Source organism: Rana temporaria, chromosome 6, assembly GCF_905171775.1.
Source record: "Rana temporaria chromosome 6, aRanTem1.1, whole genome shotgun sequence".
Taxonomy (NCBI): Eukaryota; Metazoa; Chordata; class Amphibia; order Anura; family Ranidae; genus Rana; species Rana temporaria.
In genome coordinates, this window is record NC_053494.1 from 204,606,905 (window position 1) to 204,627,614 (window position 20,710).

The window sequence follows — 20,710 nt, forward strand, 5'->3', positions numbered from 1 at the left end:
ATGCTGCAGTTGGAGGCCGCTTGTCTTTTTTTTTTTTTTCTCTTTTTCTGCAGGTGTGCGTTGGACGCGCGGGGAGGGGAGGTTGGAGGGTGCTTGTGGTTTTTTTGTTTTTCTCTTTTCTGCAGGGGTGAGTTGGACCTGCAGGGAGGTGAGGTTGGAGACCGCTCGTCTTTTTTTTTCTCGTTCCTGCAGGTGTGTGTTGGACCGGCTTTAAGGGGAGGTTGGAGGCCGCTTGTCTTTTTTTTTTTCTCTTTTCTGCAAGGGCGAGTTGGACCTGCGGCGAGGTGAGGTTGGAGACTGCTCGTCTTTTTTCTGCAGGTGTGCGTTGGACCGGCAGGAAGGGGAGGTTGGAGGCCACTTGTCTTTTCTTTTTCCTGCAGGTGTGCGTTGAACCGGCTGTGAAGGGAGGTTAGAGACTGCTTTCCTTTTTACTCTTTTCTGCAGGTGTGCATTGGACCAGCAGAAAGGGGAGGTTGGAGGCCGCTTGCCTTTTTTTTTTCTGCAGTTGTGCATGGAATAGCAGGGAGGGTTGGAGGTGTTATCTTTTTTTCTTATTTCTGCAGGCATATGTTGGACCTGCGGGGAGGTCGGAGGCCGCTTGTTTTTTCTCTTTCCTGCAGATGTTAGTTGAACCGGCTGTGAAGGAAGATTGGAGGTCGCTTGTCTTTTTTTTCCTCTTTTTTACAGGGGTGCGTTGGACCGTAAGAGAGGGGAGGCCGCTTGTTTTTTTTTTTTTTTTCCTCTTTTTCTTCAGGCGTGTGTATGACTGGCTGCGAGGGCAGGTTGGAGGCGCTTGTGTTTTTTTTTCTCTTTTCTGCACATGTGCGTTGTACCCGCGGGGAGGTTGGAGTCCGCTTGTCTTTTTTCTTCAGGCATGCGTTGGAGCGGCTGTGAGGGGAGGTTGGAGGCCGCTTGTTTTTTTCCCCCTTTTTTCCCCCTTTTTTACCCCCCTTTTTCCCCCCTTTTTTCCCCCCTTTTTTCCCCTTTTTCCCCCTTTTTCTGCTCGTGTGCGTTGAACCCGACCCGGGGTGGGGTGGGGTGAGGTTGGGTCAGGTTGGGTTGGGTTGGGTTGGGTCGGGTTGGGTCGGGTCGGGTCAGGAGTAATGCAGAGAGCTCAGCTCAGGTTAGGAGTAAGTAACGCAGAGGGAACAGAGGTCTGTTCAGGAGTACTGCAGAGAGAGCAGAGCTCGGGTTAGGAGTAAGTAACGCAGTAACCATCTTCAAATAGGGACACTAGTTCTGGTGACTACCTGGGATTCCTGACAGGGGTGATAACACTCCCTTTCTCTAACGAAAAGGAACTAAAGTTTTTCTTTTAGTTCTACTTTAAAAAATAAAATAATGATTTAGAAAACAAATAACAATTAATCAAATATCAATGCCTAGAAAAATAAAAAGAAACAAAAAATCAGTAGATAAAGAATACTTAAATTGATACTAAAGGTTCACATTTTATTATTTAAAAATAACAAACATGTTATACTTGCCTCCACTGTGCAGCTCATTTTGCACAGTGTGGCCATGAATGCCGTCTTCTGGGGGTCCCTCGGCGGCTCTCTCAGCTCCTCCGCTATTCTGATAACCCCCTAGAAAAAAAAAGCACTCTCCAACAGGGGTTACCTTGCGGGCGCGCTCCCGAGTCCTGTATTCGGCATCCATAGCTGCCGATTGCAGGACTCGGTCCCGCCCCCCGCATCATTGGATTTGATTGACAGCAGCGGGAGTTTATGGCTGCTATCAATCTATCCAATCAATAGCAGAGAACCCCGGGCAAAGGAAGAGCACATTCTCGACGCAGGACTTTCCAGGGTTCAGGTAAGTAAAACATTTGTACTCACCGTAAAATCCCTTTCTCTGAGTTCATGGACGGACACAGCAGCAATCTTGATAGTAGGGTATTAGCCTTCTATTAGGAGAGGACTAGGCAGAAAACATGTTAAAGTGTTAAACACACATCAAAACTGTACAGTAACACCCAGGGGGCAGTCCCTCTAAGTACAACCCTTCTCCCTGCATGTAGCAGCTCAGTTCGTCAAAAAGCAGTACAAACGTAGAAAAGAAGGGGTGGGTGCTGTGTCCGTCCATGAACTCAGAGAAAAGGATTTTATGGCGAGTACAAAAATCCTATTTTCTCTTTCATTTATGGACGGACACAGCAGAAATCTTGACAGTAGGGACGTCCGCAATCAGTGCAAAAAACGAGGGGTGGGAGCAGCATTAAAACAAACTCCCCACCTGTTTTTAAGTTGCTCTGTTGCATCTTTGCACTGTACTGATAAATACGATACTTGCGGACCATGTTTAACGTAAGCTGCACTTATGTTTGTGTGTACATGTTTTTTTTCTTTTCTTATTATTTAATAAATACAGATTATACAAAAAAAAAAAACTCCCGCCCCCCCCCCCCCCCCCCAAAAAAAGCGCTCCTCAACGGAGGAGTTGCAACTTTTAAACAGCCGCCTGCAAAACCTTGCGGCCGAAGCAAGCATCCGAAGATGCACTCGCATCACCTTGTAAAATTTTGTGAAGGTGTAAACGGACGACCAGGTCACCTCCTTACACACCTGAGAAACAGACGCATGATGTCGGAAAGCCCAAGAGGCACCTATTGCCCTGGTCGAATGCGCCGTGATAGGAAAAGGAGGCGCCACGCCCTTTCAGGGCATAGGCCTGAATCACGACCTGTCTGATTCACCTAGAGATAGAGGCTGACTAGACCGCCAGACCTTTTTAGGACCAGCCACCGAAATAAACAGCGAGTCCGACCTCTGAAACGGAGCAGTAGCAGACAGGTACACTCGCAGAGCTTGGACAACGTCCAGGGAATGCAACACAGCCTCTTTGGGATGTGATTGAGGAGGACACGAAGAGGGAGTACAATGTCCTCATTGAGGTGAAAGCTGAAACTTCCTTGGAAAGAAATGAATGCTGCGGATGCAGCACCACCTTATCCTTGTGGAGGATCAAATAGGGAGTCTTGCATGACAAGGCCGCCAGCTCAGAAACCCGGCAGACAGATGTAATAGTCACCAAAAAGGCCACCTTCTGAGAGAGTCAGTAAGGCAATCTCTCCAATGTTATCAAACGGCGGTTTCTGAAGTACTGAGGACCAGATTTAAGTCCTACGCAGTAAGTGGAGGACGCATCGGAGGGGCCACATGTCGAACCCCCCCCCTGCACAAATGTACTCACCAGGGAGTGAGCCGCCAAGGGCCGTTGAAAGAAGAAAGCCAAGACTGAAATCTGCCCCTTAAATTGTACTTAAGGCAAGCGTTCGTCCATCCCACACTGTACCTTACCAGCAATGGCACAGGTATTATTACTTCGCGCCCCAGCAGGTCCGGCACTGCCCTGAACAGGGCGCCCCGACGAGGTGAAGGTTGGAGGGAAATCCGTTTGGAGGACACCCTTGAAGGGTAAAACCACCAGAGCCTTCTTAGAAGTCTGGTCTACGGACCAACATTTTGGCCAATCGGGTGGCGCAGTACCACCGCAGATACCAATGTTCTGGACAGCAAGGCGACCGTATCCAAGGCCGAGTCCCAGACATACTTAAGCCATGTATCAACTGGTCAGCCAGTTCCACCCAGACCGGGGAAGCCTGTTGCTTTTCCGACACGTGGGGCAACAAAAAAGGCCGCACTGCTGACCCCCACTACCATGCACCAGGACCGGGCCACCGCCTTGGCCTTTCTTGAAAGCAGGTGTCCCCTCCACCAGAATCGTGGTTACTTTGTTTCACCTGGAAACCGGGGGGTCCATAATAGGGGTAGATGTTCCTTTTTCAGGAAACTCTCCTCAAAGGAGTAATGGATATTTTGGGACTGAAAAGGCCCTTGCGGTTGCACCCATTCCTTGTATAGAAACTTATCAAAAGAAGTCATGCAAGAAAACCCCCTAGCAGTGCAGGACGGCTTACGGGACCCACATAGATGCACCACCGTATCGTATCTTCTAACAGTTGGTCTCCTGCACTGCGGTGATAAGAGCTCCAATAAGTGCCTCATCCTGCGATGACCCGGACATGGAATTATCCTCACTGTCCGCAATGGTCCTGGTCCGCATCCTCTGACAGGTCAGACAGGGGCCGCAAACACACTGGGCTTCCAAATGAAAGCCCCCCCCCTACATGCCAGCACACCCCACCGAGAGCGGACCCTGGCACTGCGCAGCCCCAGCCAGAAGCGGAGACCCCGCGGCCTGTTCATAGCAAGGCCCAGCCACCACAGCACATGGGGAGGAGGGGAAAAAAAAGGACAGGGCGAGAGGAAATGAAGGGTGGGAACCCCCTAATCGACCTCCCAAGAATGCCCAGCCTTGCCATCCTGCCGGAGCAGGAGGAACTGCTACTTACCCGTCCTGCGAGGACTCGCTGGAAGCATTCCTGACAGACCCATCACCCGCACGGTTACAGTGTGGCTGTCGGCCTTGGCACACGGACATACAGCCCAGTCATATGTGTGCCCCGGAGCATGTAGCTCACCGGCCACCCCTGGAGCAATGGGGTATGTCGTGGCCGACCCAGCGTGTAGCTAAAGGTCTGCACACGCTCAATGGCCGAAACTGGGGGGGACTACAAGGATCTGATGTCCAGTCAATCACCCAGTCGGCAGTTTATAGTAGATCTCGGGAACAACAAAAAAAAAAAAAGGTAGAAAAATCAACCAAGACCAATGGGCCCACAGGAAGCTGTGTCCTTCTTCTATGCTAGGCAGAAAAAAAAGAGCTGCTACATGCAGGGAGAGGGGTTGTACCTAGAGGGACCACCCCCTGGGCGGTACTGTACAGTTTTGATGTGTGTTTAATACTTTAACATGTTTTCTGCCTAGTGCTCTCCTAGTAGAAGGCTAATACCCTACTGTCAAGATTGCTGCTGCGTCGTCCGTGAACGGAAGAGAAAGAAGGGCCGCCTAGGCTCTGAAGAAAGGGGTGTGCCCCCGAGTCAGCCGTTTGAGGTACCGTCCGATCCTCTTGTCATCAAGCGATTCAGCTTGACTGTCAGAAAAGCCTGTACCTAAGCTCGTTTGTAAATAGGACTATTGCTTTTATTCTACTTTTAATTTTGGTAATGCGCTAGGTCGGTGCGCCCTCCTTTTTCTTTTGTGCTAGGGAGTTGCCACTTTTTGGAGTGTCAAATCTCTAGCAGATTAAAGTGTAACTTGAAATTAGAAAACTAAGTCCTGTTGGATGACTTCAGCCTTTTTGCAGGTATAGCTATGAAAAAAAAAATAATAATAATAAAGGGTCTACAGGTGATACTTGAAATATTTGAATATCATGCAAAAGTTCATTTATTTCACTAATGCAACTTAACCACTTAAGACCCGGACCTTTAGGCAGCTAAAGGACCTGGCCAGTTTTTGCGATTCGGCACTGCGTTGCTTTAACTGACAATTGCGCGGTCGTGCGATGTGGCTCCCAAACAAAATTGGCGTCCTTTTTTTCCCACGAATAGAGCTTTCTTTTGGTGGTATTTGATCACCTCTGCGGTTTTTATTTTTTTCGCTATAAACAAAAATAGAGCGACAATTTAGAAAAAAATGCAATATTTTTTACATTTTGCTATAATAAATATCCCCCAAAAATATAATTTTTTTCCTCAGTTTAGGCCGATATTTTTTTTTTACCAAAAAAAATATATCGCAATAAAGGTTTATCGATTGGTTTGCGCAAAATTTATAGCGTTTACAAAATAGGGGATAGTTTTATTGCATTTTTATTAATACATTTTTTTTTACTACTAATGACGGCGATCAGCGTTTTTTTTCGTGACTGCGACATTACGACGGACACTTCGGAAAATTTGACACATTTGCTAACCGTAGGGGGGGTGTGGCTGTAGGTGTGACATCATTGATTGTGTTTCCCTATAAAAGGTAACACACGATCGATGACGGTGCCACAGTGAAGAACGGGGAAGCTGTGTTTACACACAGCTCTCCTCGTTCTTCAGCTCCGGGGACCGATTAGGGGACTCCAGCGGCGATCGGATCCCGATCGCAGGACTCCAGCGGCGATCGGGTCCGCGGGTCCCTCGGTCATGGTCACAGAGCTTCGGACCAGGTCGCCCGCGACCCACGGCTGGGCACTTAAAGAGGACGTACCTGCTTGTGCCCAGCCCTGCCATTCTGCCAACGTATATGTGCAGGAGGCGGTCCTTAAGTGGTTAAAAAGGTGAAACTAATATATGAGAGACTCATTACATACAAAGCAAGATAGTTCAAGCTGTGATTTGTCATAAAGTTCTGATTTAATAAGAAAATTTCAGGGGATTAAAAAAATATTTATATAAAAGAAAAAATGTTGCAAGTAAGCATTTAAAATAAATTATTTTATTTCTTTGAGCTTTTACCAGATTTATTTATTTCTTGTGACCGGTTCTCTTTACTTTATAGCGCAGGTCTGCAGTAAAAACGCACAATACAAATAGTGCCTAGTGGCAAAGTTTTTATTAATTTAAAATTGTGATGTATGTTCACCCGGGTGACCCTTTTCTTCCAGAACTTTCTCCTTGTTGAAAGCCGTTTCCATTTTTCTCTGTAAACTAATAACAGCAGCCGCTGCCCCCCCCCCCTCCCCCCGGCTATGTGTGCGGTGGTGGAGGAACCTTAACAATCGTGTGTTCTAATCTCATCACCTCCACATTTGTACAAACAGCTCCCTGGACCAGCATGGCCGCTCCTAATATCTGTAAACCGATACACTGGCGTTTAAAAATCTTACATTGCTATCTACATGGCGCGGCGGTAAAGTCTTGTAGCTATAGAGGAAGAGGTCAGGAAAGGGTACGAGAGAGAGACTTCTCACAACTTGACTTTTAATAAATTCTGCAGGGTGCATGACCGCGCCTGCAGCCGCGTAGACGTCCAGTACGTGAGATTGTTATCACAATGAAAAAAAAAAGAACGCCCTGGGGGGTTAATAAGCTGTCAGTGAGCCGCCTCCAGCTCTGTACATAATCTCTCGGTGGCAGTCCTGATGTGTTGGGGGCTCCAGGGGGCCCCTGTGCCTAAAGGCTGAGAAAACTCTAGCAGGTCCGCCGTGTCACATCTTCCTGCTATAATACAAATCTCAGTTCTTAGTAAAGAGGCCACAGGGGACTTATTAATTTTCTGACCCGGAACACAGACAGTTCTCCCGGCCCCCTGCGAGCGGAAGATTCTGGGGTCATGGCCCCCTCATTATAGAATAATCTGATTCTTGAAGCTGCGGCTCAGCTCCTTGTGTGGCAGGACGATGGAGTTTAATATGACAACTTCTGCTGGGATGGACACATTACAGCCTGGAAGACAAATGAAAACGGATTAGAACACCAACGAGAAGATTAAAGTGGATGTAAAGCCACTCTCATCCTTTCTAAACTACTGCCATAGTGCTGATCTATAAGGATATAGACGCCTCCTGCATGTATCCTTACCTGTCAAATGTCTCCCCCTCTGTCTGTTATAAGAACTGAAATACTGCAGATTCTGTGGGTGGAGTCGTGATGTCAGTAGACTGCCCCGCCCTCCTCTACACTCCTTGTCAACATGCATTTTTTCCTGTGAATTCCTTACACTAAATTCTGCTATGATCACTAACATCCAGTCAAAATCCAGAAAAGGAGTGGGGGTGAGAATTAAAAAATAACGCCTGTCTCCAGGCTAGTGCACGAGATATGCAAATAACCTGTCACTCACAGCAAGGGGGCGGAACGGACTAAGGTTTTTCTCTGCAAGTCTGTTTTATTTCACTGAACAATAAAAGAGGATTGCTCAGAGCTGGATTAACTCTGTGTGGCAAGACTGGGCACAGAGATGATAGGAAATCTTATACTGTACATTGTGACAGCAAAAAAAAATAAAAAATGTGGGTTTACATCCACTTTAAGTTATTGATGAATAAAAGGTGTACCATCACTTGTAACCTCATTATAGGAACTGCTGCAACAACATGTGCCCATAAAGCCTTGAAGTGGTTATAAAAGGTTCAATGTTCTTTTTAAATAACAACAATGTCATACTTGCCTTCACTGTGCAGCTCGTTTTGCACAGTGTAGCCCCAAACGACATTTTCTGGGGTCCCAGGGCGGCTCTCTCGGCTCCTCCCCGCCTCAGATACCCCCTCTGAGGAGCTCTCTCCCAAGGGGGGGTTACCTTGTGGGCGCGCTCCTGAGTCCAGCATTTGGGTCCATAGACACGAATGCTGGACTCGGCCACGCCTGCGTCATTGGATTTGATTGACCGCAGCATGAGCCAATGGCTGCGCTGCTATCAATCTATCCAATGAAGAGCCGAGAAGTCCGGGCAAAGGAAGAGTGCATTCGCGATGCAGGACTTTCCAGGGCTCAGGTAATCGTAAGATGTTTTAAATGCATTAAGGTGAAAAAAACATGAACCTTTACAACCCCTTTAAGCCCCATACACACGATCGAATTATGCAGCGGGAATTGTGTGATGACAGGCAGTTGTCAGCTAATCCGACCGTTTCTACGCTCCATCGGACAATTGTTGTCAGATTTTCCACCAACAAATGTTGGATAGCATGCTTTAATATTTTCCACCAACAATTGTGTGTTTGTCAGATTATCCGATCGTGTGTACAGAAGTCCTTCACTCCAAAGTACAAACACGCATACTCGGAAGCAATGCTCACCATAACACAACATTAGCAGAAATTGCCCAAAGGATGGCGCTAAAAAAACACGTAATTTCATGTTTGTTGGCCGACAATTCTTTGCCGTTTGTCTGCAAGACAAGTTCACGGCCAACGCCCTTCGGACAAAAGTCCTACGCTTTGTCCGCAGACAGTCCGATCGTGTGTACCAGGCTTTATAGAAACCGCTGCGTGACCCTTTCACATGCACGTGTGCCAATAAATCCTAAAGGGCTGTACACGCGATACGAAAATCAGAAGAAAAATTTCGTCCAGCAAACGAGGAGTCGATTTTTGGATCGTTAGTACGGCGCTTTCGACAGCCGATTCAGTTTTAATTTTTTGTCAGACGATTCAGTTTTTTTGTCAGACAAAAGCTGGATGTGCAGACTATAATTTTTTTTTGTCATATGTGAACTCCACGTACGATTTTCGTTTCATTAGTACAGTTTTCGTCAGAAAAAAATCATAAGAGCAAGACTGCTCATGCGCGAAAGAATACATACAAAACTATTGAACACATTACATCACGTCTGACATTGTATTCTGTCGTACGAGAATTTTCGCATGGTGAGTAACCGCTTCACTTTCAACATGAGACCAGCATGACACACAAAAAAGAAGAACTTTCGTCCAAAAATCTGATCATGTGAACGAGGCTTAAAGGCCTCCCATAAAGAGGAGTTTGTCTCCCATGGTTGAGAAGTGAATGAATGAATGAATTGGGAAGTGGGATCTTTCATTCTATTACTAGGCGGGAGAGCCTTGGAAACGGCCGGTAAAGGCCCGAGGACACCTCACCTGACCTCGGCAAACCTTGGGAACTGAGTATTTCCGTGTCTTTCCGAACGGTGACATGTTGGGTATCAATTTACTCGGCGTAACATCCTTTACAATAGAAAAAAAAAATATTGGGCTAACTTTACTGTTGTCTAAAATGTTTTAAATAAAAAAAAGTGCGCTTGTAAGGCCGCTACGCAAATACGGTGTGACAGAAAGTATTGCAACGACCGCATTAGTAATTCTCTCTGATTGACCGTCCTTGTTGTCCAGTGTTCCCCTTTATTTCTTGTGAACTTGTAAGAAAAAAAAAAATTAGCTATGTTCACTTACCTAGAATAGTTATGGAGGGGGTAAGCTTCCCTTCCCTGAACAGGGTCTCGCTGTCGATTTTGGCATACGGGTCATTAGGATTGGGGTCACTGGGTGTTCCTTCCACTCGTGCCCAGCGTCCAATGCTGCTGTCCCAGCCCACGATGGTGTTCAATACACAGCTGTGATCCTGCAGACACAGAAGATTATTGCTTGCCACTGTAACACATGTACAACTTTACCAGATAGATGTACCCACCGAATCGGTCAGGAATACCCCCCGAGGTACGACGCCCTGCGTACTATACAGTAACAAACTCTATATATTAAAGTCCTGGCTCTTTCCATCAAGATTTTCAATACACAGGGATACAACAAAGACACATGAAGGAAAAGTCCTATGAGGCTCTAGTCATGTCAGGAACATTGCAAGTCCTCTGGCTCCCCCTGGCTGCTGCACTGAGATTACATGTGAGCACAGATATAAAGTCTGAAGACATTTCATTAATTATTATTATTATACAGGATTTATAATAGAGCCAATGTTAGGGCAGACAGTACAATTACAATACAGGAGGAATCAGAGGGCCCTTAAACGTTCCTTTTCTTTTTTTTTTTAACCACCTAACCCCCAGACCATATTGCTGGTCAAAGACCAGAGCACTTTTTGCGATTCGGCACTGCGTCGCTTTAACCGACAACTGCGCGGTCGTGCAAAGTGGCTCCCAAACAAAATTGGCGTCATTTTTTCCCCACAAATAGAGCTTTCTTTTGGTGGTATTTGATCACCTCTGTGGTTTTTAGTTTTTGCGCTATAAACAAAAATAGAGCGAACATTTTGAAAAAAAAATGAATATTTTTTACTTTTTGTTATAATAAATATCCCCCAAAAATATATAAAAAAAATATTTTTTTTTCCCTCAGTTTAGGCCGATACGTATTCTTCTATATATTTTTCAAAAAATAAAAAAAAATAAAAAATCGCAATAAGCGTTGATTGGTTTGCGCAAAAGTTATAGCGTTTACAAAACAGGGGGTATTTTTATGGCATTTTTATTAATATAACTGCGGCGGCTGGTCGGCAAGCAGTTAAACAAACATGTCATACTTACCTACTCTGTGCTTGGTTGGTTTTGCACAGAGTGGCCCTGATCCTCCTCTTCTGGGGTCCCTCAGCGGTGCTCCTGGCTCCTCCTCTTCTAGATTCCCCCGTCAGAGAAGCGCTCTCCCTTGGGGCACCCGTGCGGGCGTGTTCCCGTGTCCTGCTGCTGCGTCCATGACAAACAGCAGGACTAGGCTCCGCTCCAGCCTCATTGGATTTCAATGACAGCAGTGTGAGCCAATGGCTGCACTGCTATCAATCCATCCAATCAGGACCCGAGACAGCGGCTGGAGCAGGTGTGTTCGTCCCCATTGAAGGAATGGTCAGGTAAGTAAAATAGGGGGGGGGGGGGGCTCGTGCATTACAAGAGGTCTTTCACCTCAATGCATAGAATGGTGAAAAACTGAGGGTTTTACAACCCCTTTAATGTCCCAGAATGCTGTCCCTATAAAAAAAAAAAACCTTGCTGGCATCGTAAACCCTGCCCCCCGATCCCAGCTGTATCTCTATATTATATACGGGGGAGGAATTATATGAAATTATAGCTCCTGAACACAGGATATGCATATTAGGGGTATAATTAGATTGTAAGCTCTTATGAGTAGGGTATTCTCAACCCTCTTGTATTTTATTATAACTGTATTGTCTCCCTTTATATTGTAAAGCGCTGTGCAAACTGTTGGTGCTATATAAATTCTGTATTATAATCAGGGCTGTTTTTCAGCGGGAACATAAGGGGGGTGAACGCAGATTCCGGGACCTCTAGCACCGAATTCATGTAATGGCAAGGGGTGCGGGGGGGGGGGGGGGGGTTCTTAAATGGTAGGAGAAAACACAACAAAGGCGAAATGAAGGGAGGGGCTATGACTACTTTCTGACTTGTGTTTGCTGTGGATTTAGGACCCAATCACGTAGCTCCCAACTGTTCCTGATTTCGAGGGACTGTCCCTGATTTGGAGCAATGTCCCTCATTCCTCCTCATTTGTTCCTCATTTTGGTCTGATGTATATAAAATGCACTTTTTATCTTTCAAAAAGTGTTTTCCAGAGCTAAACCTTTCATCCGATTACTAAATTGCTGCATTTGTACATTTATAAGCCAATATAAAGGAATAGTAGTGGTAAAAAAAAAAGCCCCTGTGGATTTAAAATAACCTTTTTTTGGTTAATTCTCCTTTAGGGGTGTGGCGGGGGCGTGTCCTATGCCTGCATATGTTTGGTAGTCGGTGTCCCTCATTCCCATCTCAAAATGTTGGGTGGTATGTAATCATCTCTCAGGAGGTCATCCTAGAACAGGGGTGCCGAACTCAGCTGCATTGCGGGCTGCATCAGCACTATGCTTGCCCTCAAAGGGCTGGTTGAATCTGTGACGACTAGGGCCCAGATCCACAAAGAAATTACGCCGGGGTATCTATTGATACGCCGCGTAATTTCTACGATCCCCTGTCGTATCTTTGTTTTGTATCCACAAAACAAGATACGACTGAATGAGGGCTAGATCCGACTGACGTACGTCTTAGTACGCCGTCGGATCTTAGGTGCATATTTACGCTGGCCGCTAGGTGGCGCTTCCGTTGATTTCCGCGTAGAATATGCAAATGAGCTAGATACGGCAATCCACAAACGTACGTCCGCCCGGCGCATTTTTTTACGTGGTTTCCGTACGTCTTTTCAGCGTATAGTTACCCCTGCTCTATGAGGCGTACGCAATGTTAAGTATGGACGTCGGGACAGCATAGAATTTTCCGTCGTTTGCGTAAAACATTCGCGAATAGGGCTTTGCGTAGAATTACATTCACGTCGAAAGCATTGGCTTGTTGCGGGTTCATTTGGAGCATGCGCACTGGGATACCCCCACGGACGACGCGTGCGCCATTCAAAAAAGTGGGGTCAAGCTGCATGAACATAAAACACGCCCACATCTTAGTCATTTGAATTCTGCGCCCTTACGCCGACACATTTACACTACGCCGCCGAAACTTACGGCGCAAATTCTTTCAGGATACGGAAAATACGCTGTAAGTTACGGACTTTCAAATGCCGGACTTACAAATGCGCCGAGGTACGTGGATCGGGCCCCAGATGTCCAGAGCACTCTACACCCCCCACCCCCACTTAAACTTTCAGATTTCAAGAGTCCTCCACCCTCCCTTATATCACAGTGCACCCTTCACGCCCCCACTCCTTGTGCTGCTGCTGGAAAGAAGCTAGGGCAGAGCTAAGAAGCAGAAGGCGCAGGGTCTGGAGGAGGGCTAGAATCAGCTGCCAGGAGTCTGCTGAATGCGGAGACCTGGGGAGATAGAGATGAGGGGGTGCTGCGGCTGCACAGAGGCACAGGATCTGTAGGAGGAGTTCTGTTCTCTGCTGCTGGTTGCCGAGATTGGGGGGGCAGAGACAAGCCTCTCCGCTGCAGTAACAGAAGCAGAGGATCTCCCCTTTGCTGCCAACTGCTGAGAGTAGGTGGGGACATAGACGACGGGGGTGCTGCAGCTGTAGGAGAGGTGCGAGGGCCACATGAAATAGCCTGATGGACCGGATTTGGCCCATGGACCTTGTGTTTGACAAATGTGTCCTAGAAGATGAGGGTTGAGAAAGGCGTCTAAATTCGAAAGCAGCCAATAACATCAATCAGATTGTTACCAACTTACCCTCATCAATGAGCCCATCTGTACTGCATTCTAGAGGAATAGGATCATGCCCAACTCTGAACAAGGATTACCATAGAAGACACCATCATGTGAGATTAGATATACACGGGGTTCTGCTCTCTTACCTGCAGTGTAGCACCATGTAAGATAACAGACTCTCGCACCCGCACTCCAGCGCCAATAGTCACTCCCATTCCAACCGACACATTAGGACCCAGCTGTAAAGAAGAGCAGAAATTTGACATTTGAGTCGATAAACGTTATTCATTCTGAGCTGTGGACACAGTTGCTGAGAGATTAAAAAAAAAAATACTTTCTCATAGTCCACTGAAGGACACAACTTGACAATCAAACAAATGGAGTTATACTGCCGTCTACAGGAGAAACTGACACTAGACCAAACATTTCCTGTCCTAATGGGAAACCGCTTCCCCTCCATGGAGTAGCAGAGTGGCTAAGTGGTTAGCACTTTCCCCTAGCAGCACTGAAGGCGTCAGTTCAAATCCAAACCACGGCACTACCTGCCTGGAGTTTGCATGTTCTCCCTGTGCTTGCGTGGGTTTCCTCTGGGGACTCAGATTTCCTCCTACACTCCAAAGACATGCTGGTAGCTTAATTGGCTCCTGTCCAAACTGGCCCTTACTTGGTGTATGTATGAAAGGGAGTTAGGGATCTACAATTGTGAGGGCAGAGGTTAATGTGAATGTAAAATATACATATGTAAAGTGCTGCATAAATTGTTGGCGCTTTATAAACACCCATATTAATAATAAAGTAAGCAAGCACTGTCACCCAAACATATGTATGAGGAGCTATATGGCAATTAAAGAATACGTTACCCCAACATTTCATATTCCCGATATGTGGCTGCTGTCCCATGTACTTGTATTAGAAAGTCTCCTGATCTCTTTGTATTGCTTCCTTTATGCAAAATTGCTGGTGTTCCTGCCAGTCCCTCTGCTTTCCTAGTTAAAACTGACCGCACCAAGCAGGTGAGCAGTGTGGTCAGTTCTCTGGCTGTACTGGGCACTGCTCTCCTCCAATGATCAGACTAGTGCTGGCATGTCCCCCTGCACAGCCGTTCACTGGGAAGATCAGTGTATTGCTGTTTCTCCTCCCCCAGCTTTTCGAGCTCCTTATGCAGCCAAAAACAGAGGGTATGTGATCACTTAAATATTTATACACAAATGGAAAGACCCTTGCAGTGGGGTGTTTCGCATTGTAAGGGTTTAAACGCTCGTCTTGTTTAGTGGTTTTGAATAAGCAGCTGTACTTCACTTATTCCTCGCCCTCCTGGCAGCTGCCACTCTTTCCCACTCTCCAACAAGGATGTGGGCAGGCCCTCATTAGCATTACTTACAATGCAGGATTGCTGGTCCTGCATTGTATACGAAGATGTTGGAATGCCTGCGAGCAGTGGAGTGGTGAAGGCCAGCGGTTCCAGGGGACCACTCTTACAACAGGAAGGAAGCCTGCAGGAGTGAGGAATGTGGTCGGAATTTCTGCTTATTCCTCTCCCCCGAAACTAATGAAGCCAAAGTCCCGATTTATCCAACAACAGGTAATGCATTCTCTTGTAGCAACCAATTCCACTTTCACTCACCACAGCTGATGAATCCACCTTGGCTGTTGGGTGAACGTACACATTTCCTAAAGAGATAAAAAGTAAAAATAAATACATTTTCATAATTGGTTTGGCATGTTTTACCTGCAAACCATTTATTCATAAAAAAGCCGGTGGCTGAGAGTGCTGACTGGAGAGTCAGTGGCTTGGGAGGGGCGTCACCATCAGAACACAATAGCACAGCAGTGGAGATCACTGTACTAACAGTGGCTGTCCGTTTTTTTTTTTCATTTAACTCGCTGGGTTGAATGAAAAAAAAAAAAAAAAAAAAAAAATGTATAATGGCGCCATGAACTAGGCTTTAGGGACAATCTTTTCTAGATCATGCAACACCAAATGCATAAAATACTCCACATAATATTTTTTTTAAATGGGGGAAATGTAAGTGGATTTATTCTCAAACCACTATTCATAGCCCCTCCTATATAAAACTATTCCATTACATGCCAAAGGGGGATTTGATAAAAAGTATTTTTTTTCAAATTGAGATTTCTTATACACTTATGTGTGTCCACATACAAATCAAAAATGTACTCCATGGCCTTCCTAGGGGCACACTTCAGACCCAGACTCAATCTATTGGCTTCTTTATGTGTCAAAGATGGTTTACTCAAACATGCCATCCATTAACGTTCCCTTCCTGTTTTCTGCTGTTGCTTTCGTCTCCACTTGGATTGCAGGGTCACATTGATGGAGCTCATGGGATTAGTTGCTCTGGGGAGGAGGGTATTTAAACAGTGTTGCTGTGCGGCCATCCCTTCGAAAAAAGTCAGGAGACGAAACTAGTCAGGGTCAGACCACATAGCAAACCCGGAAGTGATGATAGAATCCCCTGGAAGTGACGTATCGCTGTTAGGAAGCGAGGTGACTGGGGGAGACGCAGTGAAAGCAGCATACTGATGGCTTCTTCTGCACTTCCTTAATAGATTGTGTAACGGAATGACCCGGGACACCCAGATACTTTGTGAGGATGGGGGATACTCCTGTGTCAGCGTCACTGATAACTCTTGGGTCTGAGTCCACCCTGTGCCCTTTGGGCATGGGGTGGCAAGTGAATCATAATTCATGTATTACATGAGATTTGACATCACTGATAGTTCGTATTGCAGGATTTTGAGATACTGCAAGATGTTGGCCCAACCAGTCAATAGTGACTCATTCTATGATTAGCCCTGACTAGTGACATGCTAATTGAGTCAGGGCCTGGAAGACATTTCATTGTCCTTGTGTAAAGGTGTTGCAACGGACAGGTGTTAATCCAGGTCTGCTCCCAGACCTCTAATTATATATGCTAAATACTGTTTATGTGTGGAATATACTTGTTGGAGACAGAACGTCTGTCTGGGGATGTGGATTAGAAAGAGAGCATTGTGTGATGGTGTTTTGTTTGTAATGCTGTTAATGAAGGAATGTTTAGTAATTGGCCTTAGTGTGTGGGTGGATTGTTCCTTTAATGCCTTGTACTGTATATAAGCTGAGAAGAAACCTTTAAAGATGTCTTCATTTGAAACAAGTACAGAGCTGCGTGTCTCGTCTTGATTCTGGGGAAATGGGAGGCCTGCTGGTTTGTCTGTGTGTCAGATGAGCTGTCGTAGTTGATGGAAGGTCGTAAACGGTGGTGACCGTTACAGATTGGATGAGCTTTATTTTATATTTGTGAGTGGCATTTCATAGAATTTTTAATAAAAAGTGGTTTTATGTAAATTATGCTATTAGTTTTCCTTTGGCCTGGGGCTTTTTGTTAAAGTGTTACTAAGCCCGCAACAGCAAAATCAGTTTGTATATGAAGTAAAGCATGCTTGTTATACTCACTGCAGAACATAAGGGGTTAATCTTTCACATTTTGTAAAAAGTGTGTTTGATCCTGTCTGCTCTGATCCTCCCCTTCTTTTATTGTCCCCAAACCATCTGCTGATAGCACAGAACCCTATGAGGCACTCGGCACATGCTCAGTTTGGTGTTTATTGCTAGAGAAGGTTGTGACGGAAGTCACTTTGGGCAGGGGGGTTTGTGGAACCCAGCTTACTTTAGGTAGCTCGGACCTGGTTCTCCAGGAACTGAGGAAGGGGGGGGCCACGCCCTCTGAAACGCGTTGTCCTGGCAACCAGTAGCGTTCCTTGTCAGCCGGAGCTGCCCTGAGGAAGGAGGCCACTCCCTCTGAAATGCATTATCCTGGCAACCAGTAGTGTTCCTTGTCAGCTGGAGCTACCCTGAGGAAGGAGGCCACTCCCTCTGAAATGCATTGTCCCGGCAACCAGTAGCGTTCCTTGTCAGCCGGAGCTGCCCTGAGGAAGGAGACCACACCCTCTGAAACGTGTTGTTCTGAAAACCAGGAGCGTGCCTTGTCAGCCGGAGCTGCCCTGAGGAAGGAGACCACACCCTCTGAAACGCGTTGTTCTGAAAACCAGGAGCGTGCCTTGTCAGCCGGAGCTGCCCTGAGGAAGGAGACCACACCCTCTGAAACGCGTTGTTCTGAAAACCAGGAGCGTGCCTTGTCAGCTGGAGCTGCCCGGAATTACATGACAGGCATGGCAGGCTCAGTCTTACTGTGACCGGAGGTTCTCCATTACGGACCAGCGGCTGCACGCTAGGACTCTACACCATCCAATAGCCATTTAGCTGTTGGAGCTCTGGCCACGGACACTTATCCACAGCCTGACACAAATGCTCATCACTACCTATCCTTGTGAGTGCATTGTGTTTTATCCTTTTTTTATTGTTGTTAATAAACTGTGTTGCACTAGGAGCCGGTGCGCTCTGTCTCTTTGGGGTAGATCCACGTACCTGGGCGCATTAATACGCTGGGCGCAGCGTATCCAAGACACACTACGCCACCACAACTTTTTTTTTTCGAATCCACAGAGAATTTGCGCCGTAAGTTACGGCGGCGTAGTGCATCTCTGGCGGCGTAAGGGCGCGGAATTCAAATGGATGTAATGGGGGCGTGTTTTATGTTAATACGTCGTGACCCGGCGTAAACAACGGGTTTTTTTAAGCGCGCATGCGCCATCCGTGGGGGTATCCCAGTGCGCATGCCCGAAATTAACCCGGAAAAAGCCAATGCTTCCGACGGTGACGTCATTCTACGCAAATCCCTATTCGCAAACGACGTAAAAAATTCAAAAAAATTGTACGCGGGAACGACGGCCATACTTAACATTGAGTACGCCTCATAACAGCAGCTTTAACTATACGTCGGAAAAAGCCAATGCTTCCGACGGTGACGTCATACTACGCAAATCCCTATTCGCAAACGACGTAAAAAATTGTACGCGGGAACGACGGCCATACTTAACATTGAGTACGCCTCATAACAGCAGCTTTAACTATACGTCGGAAAAAGCCGAACGAAAACGACGTAAAAAAATTCGCCGGACGTACGTTCGTGGATCGCCGTAAATAGCTACTCAACGCGGATTTTCGACGGAAACGCCACCTAGCGGCCGCCGAAAAACTGCATCTAAGATCCGACGGTGTACTAAGACGTACGCCTGTCGGATCGATCACAGGTGCCGTCGTATCTTGTTTTGTGGATACAAAACAAAGATACGACGCGGGAAATTTAAAATTACGCCGGCGTATCAATAGATACGCCGGCGTAATCCTTTTGTGGATCTGCCCCTTTTGGTTTTCACAGTTTTACTAACGCATGTCAAAGTTGTAAAATTGTGTTCAGGCATTAACATTTGTTTTACCCTCAGCCACTAAGGGCCTAAAATTAGCATATAGCTGAAGGATGGTAAACCTCCTAAGATGTCGTGGTGATAAGTAAAGCAATGATTACGTTTACATTACCTATGACGGTCGGTCCTCCCTCATTGGTTTGGGCGAGCCTCTCTGGGTGTGTCCTATGATACTGGCTTAGGTACAAACGACTGGCATAAATAGCGGAACTGCAGCAAGACACCAAAAGAAAATAACTCCAGGTTAGCTCAATGTAACGGCTCATATATAAAACCTTGTAACTTTAACCACTTAAGCCCCGGACCAATATGCTGCTAAATGGCCCAAAGGCGTTTTTACAATTCGGCACTGCGTCGCTTTAACTGACAATTGCGCGGTCGTGCGACGTGGCTCCCAAACAAAATTGGCGTCCTTTTTTCCCCACAAATAGAGCTTTCTTTTGGTGGTATTTGATCACCTCTGCGGTTTTTATTTTTGCGCTATAAACAAAAATAGAGCGACAATTTTGAAAAAAATGCAATATTTTTTACTTTTTGCAGTAATAAATATCCCCCAAAAACATATATAAAAAAAAAAAATTTCCTCAGTTTAGGCCGATACGTATTCTTCTACCTATTTTTGGTAAAAAAAAAAAAAATCGCAATAAGCGTTTATCGATTGGTTTGCGCAAAATGTATAGCGTTTACAAAATAGGGGATAGTTTTATTTATTTATTTATTTTTTACTACTAATGGCGGCAACCAGCGATTTTTTTCGTGACTGCGACATTATGGCGGACACTTCAGACAATTTTGACACATTTTTGGGACCATTGTCATTTTCACAGCAAAAAATGCATTTAAATTGCATTGTTTATTGTGAAAATGACAGTTGCAGTTTGGGAGTTAACCACAGGGGGCGCTGTAGGATTTAATGTTCACCTAGTGTGTGTTTACAACTGTAGGGGGGTGTGGCTGTAGGTCTGACGTCATCGATCGAGTCTCCCTATTAAAGGGATCACTCGATCGATGCGCCGCCACAGTGAAGCACGGGGAAGCCGTGTTTACATACGGCTCTCCCCGTTCTTCAGCTCTGGGGAGCGATCGCAAGGGGGCGGCTAGAAACGAATAGCCGCACCGTCGTCCCGGATCGCTCCCCGCGAATATCCGACCGCCGCAAGTCGCAGGGGGGGTCCCGATCGGACCCCCGACCCACGTCTAGGCAGGGACGTACAGGTACGCCAATGTGCCTGTACGTGCCATTCTGCCGACGTATATGTACATGCGGCGGTCGGGAAGTGGTTAACCACTTCTCTACTTTGGGTGTTTTTCAGATTTGGTGTTTACAAGACTAAAACAGTTTTTTTTGCTAGAAAATTACTTAAAACCCACAAACATTATATATTTATTTTTTTCTAACACCCTAGAGCAGTGATGGCGAATCTTGGCACCCCAGATGTTTTGGAACTACATTTCCCATGATGCTCAGCTACTCTGAAGACTGCATGAGCATCATGGGAAATGTAGTTCCAAAACATCTGGGGTGCCAAGGTTCGCCATCACTGCCCTAGAGAATAAAATGGCGATCATTGCAATACTTTTTGTCACACCATATTTGCGCAGCGGTCCTACAAGCGCACTTTTTTTGGAAAAAAATCACTTTTTTTAATTAAAAAATAAGACAGCAATAAATTTGGCCCAATATATTGTGAAAGATAATGTTACGCCGAGTAAAATGATACCCAACATGTTATGCTTACAAATTGCGCCCGCTCGTGGCATGGCGTCAAACTTTTACCCTTAAAAATCTCGATAGGCGACGTTTAAAAAATTCTATAGGTTGCATTTTTTGAGTTACAGAGTAGGTCTAGGGCTATAATTATTGCTCTCGCTCTAACGATCGCGGCGATACCTCACTTGTGTCGTTTGAACACCATTTTCATATGCGG

At 46.1% G+C, this 20,710-nt stretch overlaps 1 protein-coding gene across 2 annotated transcripts in view; it reads right to left on the minus strand.

Annotated features, from left to right (window-relative positions):
• Positions 1–6,312: 6,312 nt before the first annotated feature.
• Positions 6,313–20,710, minus strand: part of GMPPA (GDP-mannose pyrophosphorylase A) — a 39,736-nt gene continuing 25,338 nt past the window's right edge. For both annotated transcript variants that reach the window (XM_040358126.1, XM_040358127.1), the window contains 5 exons: positions 18,895–18,992; positions 15,079–15,125; positions 13,601–13,693; positions 9,748–9,916; positions 6,313–7,282 (listed from right to left, as the gene is read on the minus strand). In XM_040358126.1, the coding sequence (XP_040214060.1) occupies positions 7,182–7,282; positions 9,748–9,916; positions 13,601–13,693; positions 15,079–15,125; positions 18,895–18,992 (508 nt within the window). In that variant the 3' untranslated portion in view covers positions 6,313–7,181. The remainder of the gene's footprint in view (positions 7,283–9,747; positions 9,917–13,600; positions 13,694–15,078; positions 15,126–18,894; positions 18,993–20,710) is intronic.